At 35.6% G+C, this 10,501-nt stretch overlaps 2 protein-coding genes across 2 annotated transcripts; both read left to right on the plus strand.

Moving 5' to 3' along the window:
• Window positions 1–325: 325 nt before the first annotated feature.
• LOC132185969 (disease resistance protein RPV1) lies at window positions 326–4,525 on the plus strand. The gene is given in 4 exon segments (XM_088518142.1): window positions 326–855; window positions 2,405–3,401; window positions 3,403–3,497; window positions 4,442–4,525. Coding segments are annotated over 3 exon segments (1,569 nt in total). The 5' UTR covers window positions 326–367; the 3' UTR covers window positions 3,487–3,497; window positions 4,442–4,525.
• A 3,831-nt stretch (window positions 4,526–8,356) lies between these two features.
• LOC132185970 (uncharacterized) lies at window positions 8,357–9,472 on the plus strand. The gene is made up of 3 exons (XM_059599795.2): window positions 8,357–8,757; window positions 8,883–9,144; window positions 9,241–9,472. The coding sequence occupies exons 2-3, from the start codon at window positions 8,930–8,932 to the stop codon at window positions 9,371–9,373; spliced, it is 348 nt and encodes a 115-aa protein (XP_059455778.1). The 5' UTR covers window positions 8,357–8,757; window positions 8,883–8,929; the 3' UTR covers window positions 9,374–9,472.
• Window positions 9,473–10,501: the final 1,029 nt, after the last annotated feature.

Genomic DNA, 10,501 nt, shown 5'->3' on the forward strand with positions numbered 1-10,501 from the left:
AAATTTCAGTTTGAGTTGGAAAATCTTGCTTCCCAAACAAGGCCTTAGTTATTTTAGTGAGTAAAATTTGGAGAGAAGGAATGCTCTTATAGTTTCCTTTCATTGCATAATGCGTAGGACACCGCCAAGAAGTTTCTCATCTTCTTCTTCTTTCTTTTTTTAATTTTTTTAACAACGTATTTTAATGGTGAAAGCGGCATTGGCTTATCCCGCACAGTCAGCACTCAAAAGCTTTTGACCATTCAACGCGGCAGGAAGGAGCTAAAAACACGGCAAGAAGTTTCCAAGAAGTTGCTCACAGCAAGTTCTCTATTAAGTCGTTTCTGAAATCTGCAGTCATCTCTAGTAATCACGCATTCCACAGAGAATGACTTCTTCCATGGCTTCATCAAGTTCTTCTGCCTCCCGTTGGGCTTACGATGTCTTCTTGAGCTTTAGAGGTAAAGATACTCGAAACAATTTTATAGCCCATCTATATGATGCTTTGAGTCGAATGGGAATCTACACATACATAGATGACGACCTCAAAAGAGGAGAGAACATTTCTCCGGTACTTCTCAAAGCTATTGAAGAATCAAGATTTTCAATCATTATACTATCTAAAAACTATGCATCTTCCTCATGGTGCTTGGATGAACTTACGAAGATCCTTGAGTGTATGGAAACGATGGAAACAATAGTTGTGCCGGTGTTTTATAAAGTAGATCCATCGGATGTACGACATCAAAGAAAGAGTTTTGGAGAAGCATTCACCAAACATGAAGAAACATTCAAGAATGATCAAATGAAGTTGAAGAGGTGGAAGACAGCTTTAGCACAAGTGGCCGATTTGTCCGGATGGCATTTGGATAACGGGTATTTCTTTTTTCTTTTTTAATTTTAATTTTTTATGAATTAGGTAGCGGTTTTTTTTTTAAGTGCTCCTGTGCCTTCGTTCTAGAAATTGTTCACACACACAGAAACACACACCTCCTGGATCTGAAAGGGTTTCCTCTCCCCACCTCCATTGTCGACCACGACCATTTTTTTTTATTTATTATTTTTTTTTATGAACAAGTGATTTTATAAAGCAACCACGACCACTTAATTGTTCTGTCAATTAAAAACACTGATTTAATGAAAGAATATATATATATTATATTTTTTTTTTTTATGAACAAGAATATATTTTTGTTTAATATATTTTTTTTTGAATATTATTTCATCAAAATCATGGCCGGTCCATTGTTTTTTTTTTTTTTTTCAAAAAAAAAAAAAAAAAAAAATTAAGAATGGATAAAACATGCTTACTCAGTGGTAATATATGTGCGTCCTTATTATTATTTTTAATTAAGAGTGGATGAAATATGCAAATTCAGTACTGATGTAGTCATAATGCAAAAAATGGAGGGCGTTTTTAATTAAGAATGGAAGAATTTAATCCAAACTTGAACTAGATGTTTTTGGGCGTTTTGATGAATTGCCAATTAAAATAGAGGAAGGGAATTCCATTTTGGTCAAAGATTATTAAGCAATGCTTGAATTATTGTGCGAAAATAGTATCACCTTAATTTTTTTTTGTTATTGAATTTCATGAACATCGTACTTAAATTCAGAACTCTTTTGATTGCATTCTATGTTTAGTATGGTACTAAAATTTAATTCTCTCTAGAGTTCATTGGAGAAGGGAACAATTAAACCCCACTTGCACAAGAAATTAAAGGAATATCAACAAATAATTCCTTTTGGCCTTTTGAATTGCCAAAAGAGTATAGGGAATTTCGTCCAATAGGTCGTAGGCAAGAAAAAGTCATAGAATGTAGTTGGAAGAAAAAAAAAATGAAGAAAAATGATTGGTAATATTTATTTTTTGGGTTTTATAAAGAAAAAAAATTTGCAGCCACAACCTAGCACTAAAATAAAAAATTAAATGTATTGATCATTTCGATCGTTCTTAGATGATCTTACTCACTTACCTGCATTTGTGCATCGATCTGCAGTATACTTGAAGTATTTTACATTTAAAAATGTCAGTAAAGTGATTTAATGATTTTTTGTTCAAGAAAATAAAATTCTTTCAATTTGTCTGTTTTAGACCATAGAATTTGCTTAAATAGTATATCCATAAACTAATTATTGAAAATGAGCTTTACATTTGCTGTGAAATATAAAGAAGAAAAAATTGAATTCGAGAATGGAATAAAAATAAAGTTATAAGAAAGTTTAATAATATATATATATAAGGACTGAAAAATATGAGTATGATAAAGGGAGGACTTATGGTCAAGCCATAAGAGGATCTCGATTTAGGATAGGGGAGGATTATGCCCCATCTCGTAGAAAAATGTAACTGGATCATGTTTTTATGATTTTTTAAGTGAAAGAGGTCCAACTCATTGAATGTTTCTTATTTTTGTATTGATAGGAATGAATCTAAATTGGTTGATGCAATTGTTACAGTCATCTCAAGACGACTAGGTTCTCTATATTCCATTGCCAAGCATCAAGTTGGACTAGAGTCTCGTCTAATGGACTTTAATTTGCATTTAAATCTTGAGATGAATGACACGCGCATGATAGGAATATTTGGAATCGGTGGAATTGGTAAGACCACTCTTGCCAAAGCGGTTTATAACTCGATTGCTTATCAGTTTCAAGGTAGCTGTTTTCTTTCCAACATTAGGGAACTTTCAAGTCAACCGAATGGTCTGGTCATATTGCAAATGCATCTTCTTTATGATACCCTAAAAGATTCAAGTTTAATGGTTGGAAGTGTTGACCAAGGGATCAATTTGATAAAGCAAAGACTTTCCTCTAAAAGGGTTCTTTTAGTTCTTGATGATGTGGATCAATTGTTTCAGTTAGAATCATTAGCTAGAGAATGCGATTGGTTTGGTTTAGGAAGTAGAATCATCATAACAACAAGAGATAGAAGTTTACTAACTCAACATGGAGTTGATAGAAACTACCGGATGGGAGAATTGGATCGCCATGAAGCTCATCAACTCTTTAGTTTGCATGCTTTCAAAAAAGAAAAACCTAATGAAGATTATGTGGATGTTATAGAACAAGCAATAAGTTATGCTGGGGGCATACCTTTAGCGTTAGAAGTTCTAGGATCGCTTCTACGTGGTAAATGTGTAGCTCAATGGAGAAGTCTATTGGAGAAACTCAAAAGAATTCCTACGGACCATATTCACAATGTATTGAGAACAAGTTTTGATGGGTTGGATAAGACAGAAAAAGATATTTTCCTTGACATTGCATGTTTCTTCAAAGGGGAGCGTGTGGAATATGTCATCAAAATACTAGACGGGTGTGGTTTCTTCCCAAACACTGGCATCAACGTGCTTATAGAAAAGTCTCTCATAACTATTGATGAGCGTAACACATTGATGATGCATGACTTATTACAACAAATGGGTAGAGAAATTGTTCGACAAGAATCACAAGAACCTAGCAAACGCAGTAGGCTTTGGTTTGGTGAAGATGTTCGATATATATTAGAAGAAGAAATGGTAAGAGCAAAAAATAATAATAATAATTTTATATATATGTTTGTTTCCTTCAGTAAATCTTTTTCGAAAAGTATTGACTTTTTTTTAAAAAAAAAAAAAACAAAAAAAAAAACAAAAACAAAAAAATAAGTGAAGAAATGCATGCATACATACATATGCTTGTTTGTATCTCCAATCCAAAATCAATGTTTTGGTTGTATACAAAATTCTTTTAGGGGTAATTACCTTTTGCCTCCATGAACTACAATGCTTTAGCACTTTCTCTACATGAATTACCAATTATGACACCTGACCCCATCAAACTACCATCTTATGACAAAAAGCCCCCTTTCCGACAATCAAAGGGATTAAAATTGACGGTCAACAGTCATATGCAAGTCATGTGTCATTTTAAATTTTTTTCTTCAACTTTTGCCCTCAGTTCAGACCAAGAAAATGATGCTTATATCCTCCTAAACCCAAATTCAACACATGAAAACAATTTAAAATGAGGGCAAAAGTGGAAGAAATTTTTTTTTGACTTGAGATGGTGTTTTGGCGACCAAATGGGTATTAGGGTTTGACTTGAGATGGCATTTGATTTTTCGCTTGAGGGTATTTTGCAACAGGGACGGGGGCATTTTGGGAAAAAAAAAAAAAAAAAAAGATCACGTGCGTCGCACGTGATCATTGTAAGCGGCTTTGATTGACGAAATGGCTGAATTGAAAAAAAATTGGAACTTTGTGGGGGTGGATTGCAAAAATTAAAACTTTGGGGTTCGAATTGAAAATCGCTGCCAACTGTGGGGGGTAAAATGTAATTTTCCCTACTTTTTATCAAATTCGTACTTTTTATCAAATGCTAAGTGTTATAAAAAGAATTATAATTCTATCAAGTGCTAATTACAATATTGAGATTTTTTTTGATTTGATGTTGTTGAAACACTTATGCATTGTCTTATTAGGGAGGAAGTAAAGTTGAAGGCATATTGGTAGATTTGGCTGAAAATGACTTGGAGATATGCTTGAAATCTAAAGCTTTTGAGAAGATGAAGAGCCTTAGATTATTTATAAATCGTAATGCACATTTTTCTGGACAACCTAATTCTCTCCCTAATGAGTTAAGACTGATTGACTGGCCTGGGTATCCTTCACAATCTTTACCACCCAATTTTCGAGGAAGGAAAGTCGTCGTTTTTGAGATGCGGAATAGCCTCTTCAAGAAAATAGATGAATTCAAGGTACAACTTTTTTATTTTTAATATTTCTTCTTATAAATTAATAAAATTATGTTTTAAACTTCTGTCAAGGTGATTTATTCCCTATTTTTTTCTTTACAGAATTTCAACAAAATAAGGATTATGGAGTTCTCTGATTGCAAATTCTTGACAAAAATTCCTGATCTTTCAAACAGCTTAGATTTACAGGAATTGATCATTGATAAGTGTACAAATTTAGTGGAGGTTCATCATTCTGTTGGGTTCCTTGATAATCTTGTTTCTTTAACAATTTCACGATGCTCTAAACTTGAGACTTTGCCAAGAATTCTCAAGCTAAGATCTTTAACAGCTCTTGTCCTTGAAGGTTGCTCAATGCTTCAGAACTTTCCGGAAATTGGGTGTAAAATGGAATGTTTAAGATCCATTGACTTACGGTACACTGCTGTAAAAGAACTGCATCCCTCCATAAAATACCTTGTTGGGCTTGAAGATTTAAATTTAGAAGGCTGCAAAAATCTTATGAATCTCCCAAGTAGCATTCATCTATTGCAACATCTAAAGAATCTTTCCCTCAAGGACTGTTCAAAACTCTCTAGGTTTCCATTCCAGCCTCCAATGAATTTAAGCATTTCTAATGATGGTGATTCCTCAATTGCATCTCTAGCACTGCAATCATTAAATCTTGGAAACTGTATCTTGTCAAAATCATATTTCTTTAGAAGTCTTAATTGTTTTTCCACATTGGAAGAGCTTGATCTATCTGGGTGTGATTTTGTTAGCACTACATGCATCAAAAGACTTGTTGGATTGAGGCGCCTTATATTGGTGGATTGCAAGAAACTTGAAGAAATTCTTGTACTTCCGCCATATATAGAAGAGGTTAATGCAGGGGGTTGCATCTCATTGGAAAGATTTTCGGAAGTATCAAAACGATTTGAATTCAATACATGTGACTTGCCGAGGCTTGTATGGGCTGACTTGTCCAGATGCCATAAACTGCTCGGGAATATGGAAAATGAAGTGGAAAAGTTTTTATCCATTAAGGTATTTGTCTTTCTCTGACATAGGTATTTATTTGTGCTTTTGTAGTTTGTATTGCTGAAAGTTTATAATATCCGTGCAACAGGGGAATCTTGAAGACTATATATGCAGCATTATATTTCCGGAAAATAAGATTCCAAACTGGTTCAGCCATCAAATACAAACTTCAAACAGTGATATATGTGAAATAGATATTACTGAGGCTTTGTGTTTGGATGAGGAGATCACAGGAATGATTCTCGGTGCTGTTATTGGAATAACTGATGAACCTCAAATACCCCTTCCTATTCTTTGTGAGGTTGACATCATCAATGGATTGTCAAGGCATTTTGAAGTCAAAAAATTTTATTTGTCAGGCTCAGATCATTTATGGCTCCAGTACCACATTCCAAAACTTAATGAGCTAAAGGGGGACAATGTGCGAGTTAAGTTCCAAATTTGGTACTCCACAGCTTTGGCGTTCTTCAAAAGTTGTGGAGTCCATCTAGTACACAGGTACGAAGAGAAAACGGTAGATCAAATGCTGAATCCTCAGGTTCAAGGTGGGCCCCTTGAGGATGTTGATGTCCATTTGGATGTACCCGATGAAGCTTGGAGGGCCCGGGCTGGAATCCGCCTGGCTTCTTCAGCTCTTGGTGCATCGGAGGTTGAACCGTTTACGATTCTGTCAGACGAGGAAGGTGGAGACAACAGGCCTCTGGTGAGAAGGCGTGTCTCCTCGCTAGGAGCTGCCCGGAGGGCACCTGCCGAGACCTCACAAGCAGGCCCATCGGTGCAGGATTTTGAAGTAGGGGGGTCTTCATTATTTGATCTGAGGCAGACGCTGGCGGCAACCCAAGATCGGCTGGACACAGCCCTTGCAGAGGTAGAGTCCATTCAGGGGCGATTAAAACACTCTGAAGCAGTTCTGGAGTCTGAGAAGTCCAATGCCTTCTGTCTTGGCACGGAGAGTCTGGAGAAGTTTTTATTGGTTGAGGTATATCTCTCTCTTACATGGTTATTTGTGTGCCTTGATTTGTAGTTGGTATTGCTAAAAGTTTATAATGTCCGTGTAACAGGAAAATCTTGAGAATTATATACGAAGCATTATATTTTCAGAAAGTAAGATTTCAAACTGGTTCAGTTGTACAAAACAAACTTCAGACAGTGATATATGCATCATAGATATTACTGAGGCTTCGCATTTACATGGAGAAATCACAGGAATGGCTCTCTGTGCTATTATTGGGTTAAAAGAAGACCCTCAAATTCCGGTTACTATTAGTTGTACGGTTCAGATCATCAATGGATATTCAAGCCATTTTGATTCCAAAGAAATTCATTTGTCAGGCTCAGATCATTTATGGCTCCTACACCACATTCCAAAATTTGATGACCTGAAGGGGGACAATGTGCGAGTTAAGTTCCAAATTTGGCAATCCACAGGTTCGGCGTTCTTCAAAAGTTGCAGAGTCGATATGGTATATGAAGAGAAAGCGATAGATCAAATGTTGAATCCTCAGGTTCGAGGTGTGCTCCTTGAGGATGTTGATGTCCATTTGGAGGAAGCCGATGAAGCTATTGAAAATTCAGCAAATTTTGTGGATGATATTCAACTTACCAAGAGACGTCGTGAGGTCCACAACTATGATGATCGTTGCCCACGTCAAAAGAGGCACTGTGGAGCCTTTGGCATCGGAGTATCAGGGACAGACAATATCCAAGAGCATCAGTCAACTTCACTCAATCCTCGAATCTCAAAGGGAAAAATCTTGACAAAAGACAAAGTTCGGGTAAAGGCTCCTCGATTTCGCTCGAGCTTTCATGGCTGTCTTGGGGTTGGGGTTGGGATAGGTCTCAGGTTCAAAATTTTCCGACGAAGAAGAAGAGCAGAACGAAAAGGTATTAAGTCCAAGATATGCGGAATCCTCTAGTGGAGTTCATGGGGGTTAGAAAATATGTTTGCTTGATGACAATCTACTCCTAGGATCTGATGCTGAAAAAGCTAGAGCCAAGGTTAGTTGGTCTCTGCTCTGTGCTCCAAAGAGGGAGGGCTTTTTCGTTAGGATTTAAATCTGAATTTGGAAGGGCTGGTATTGAAAGATGGTAACTCTAAATTAATACTTTTTAAAGTTTAAGGGTATAATTACGAAAGTAATGAAAAATTGGGAGGTGATAATTAAAGTTTTCTCTTCTTTTTATCAGACTCTTTCAGGGTTTTGGCTCTTGCTAATAATTTTTTCTTGCAGGGGGTTCGCCTAGAAGCTCTGGGTTTGCAATTTACCAAATGGACGACTTTGTTGGATATTGCAAGTCCTCCTTGAGACCATATTGTACTTACTGGGTGTGGGTGATGTGGATACACTTCCACTGCTGTATCATGTTACCCTGCTGGCTGGTATTGTGTGGAGTTCATTCTAGGTTGTTAAATTGTGGGAATCCTTCTGTAGATAGGAGTGTTCTTGGTAAAGATAATGAAGTCAGATCCCATTACTGTTTTGGCTGGGAAATGTTGGTGTTTGAAGTTATGCTTTGAGAATTGTAAGGATGAGGAATTCTTTAGATTTTCTAAGATAATACCACAGTAAAATCCTTATAATTGAGTGAGTAATTAAATAGTTATTATTCTATTACCTTAATATTTATCACTTGAAAGATCCTCAATTTCTTTTTCTTTTTTTCAAGTTGGTGTTATCTCATTGTAAATCTATTTAAAGATTATTCTAGTGTTAAAAAAATTATGTTGAGAAGTTTATTTTCTAAACTATTGGTTTGAAGGAAGTTTGGTTACAGAATTGACATTCAGGTTCGTGACAACTTGCAATCGGAGCTAATAATGGCTTCATCATCTACCAATTCCGAACAGAGGCTTGAACATTTGGAGGCAAAGTTGTATTCTGCAGTGGGTGACATAAAGAAGTTATTTGCAGCCATGAACTCTCCATTTGATTAGCTGATGGAGCTGGGGAGGAAAAGAAGCCTGTGAAGCAAGTCAAGCCCAAGCCTGCAGGACCAAAAAAACAAAGAGCTCACAGTCACAGGTATTGGAATTTTCATAGTAGAAACGCATATATGAAATGATTTTTTCATTTTTCTCTTAATAGTAAATATAACATTAACAATATCAAAATTACAATTTTGCCCTTGTTGGATGAATGACTTTTAGATTTGAGATTGGTCAAAAGAGAAACGAGCCCAAACAGAGGATAGGAAATGCTGGTCACAAGAAAGAGCTTTATCTTCAACAGCCTTGCTTATCCGTTTGTGAGGAGAAATGGCAGAAAATTTGAAATCTCAATGGCTAAGAAGAAAGATTTGTCTGATAATTCCAGAGCCCAGCAAGAAACCATTTTCCCACTGAAAATCTCCACCCCAATTCTTGCTCGCTCTGTTGTGGCCGTGCTGGGGCTGGGATTCATCGATGCTGGGTATGCTTTTTCGTCTGTTTTCTTTGATATGTTTTTTCATCAGAAAGTTAGAAACTTGAATCTGTCTTACTCATGAAGAAAGATTTCAATGTTCAGGTACAGTGGAGACTGGTCAAGGATTGGAGTGATATCAAAGGAGACTGAGGACTTGCTAAAGCTTGCAGCTTTTGCAGTTGTTCCTCTGTGTATCTTTCTCATTTTTTCTTTCACCAGGGAACCAGAAGCCTGACTTTTTTTTTTTTTTTTTTTTTTTTTTTCATTTTATTGAGATTTGTGTGATTTTGAATGGGAAATTGAAATGATTTCGTGGTTGTTAATTTTTTCTTTATTTCCTTGTGTTTAGTTCAAGTTATTAACAGCAAATGATAGCATGTTGTCAATTGAATCCTTAAAACTTCAAAGGTTTGTGTGTTACCAAACAAATATATCTAACAGCAAAATATATCTAGCGGGTCAAATAAATATATAGGTTCGTGTGTTACCACAAGTAATTTGAGATTCTCGATAACAAACAAACCTTTGTATTTATTTAGGCCGTTAAATGTAATGAAGGGTTTTGATTTTAAAATTTAAGAATCTTATATTTTATAATCTTTTACCCATTTCTTTGTCAATCTCCGTGAGAGATGAGTAAATTCAATATTGAATATGTGTGACTATATGTAGGTCTCACAGATTCAATGATAAATTTACCTTAAAAAAAATGGCAATAAATGAATAAAAGATGAATGTGTAATATTTCTTTTAATTAAAATAAGTTTAAACTCAGGATATCTACTCTAATATATTGTTAAATTACCATTTATCTAAAAATATTTAAGTGATAAAAATGAATAAATTTATTCATTTCATTTGGATAATGAATGAAATGACAAAGGCTTGTATTCTTATATTCAAAGGATAAATATTGGAATAAAGACAAAGGCTTCTTCAATGAAAACTGTAGAACTAGTGGGCCATAATTTGGATAATGAATGAGAAGAACAGATTACAATAACCTCACATTGTGTGGCCCAATTGCAGTGGATAAACTTGTGCAGTGATTGAAGTGTTGTACTTTTTTTTTGACTGCTTGTGTGCGTGATAGTTACTTCAATTTTTTACCCTCGCTGTAATAAATCAAAGATTGTCAATTGTCGAATGTGGAGCCCTTTGAGAGCGAAATGAAGTGCCCACTCTTATTTTTGGGCTAATGGTATTTCGGGCCCAAAGTCAGCCCCAAAAAGCTTATTTCTAATGAGTCTTATAGATCGACCGAACCCGGCCAAGTTCATCTGGATAGGCGCACAAGCAATAGAAATTTGTCCTGTGTATTGCATCCTGATGATTGTTACTACTTGGACTCTTAACAACTCCT

The sequence above is a fragment of the Corylus avellana genome, chromosome 7 (assembly GCF_965113065.1).
Source record: "Corylus avellana chromosome 7, dhCorAvel1.hap1.2, whole genome shotgun sequence".
NCBI classification, from domain to species: domain Eukaryota; kingdom Viridiplantae; phylum Streptophyta; class Magnoliopsida; order Fagales; family Betulaceae; genus Corylus; species Corylus avellana.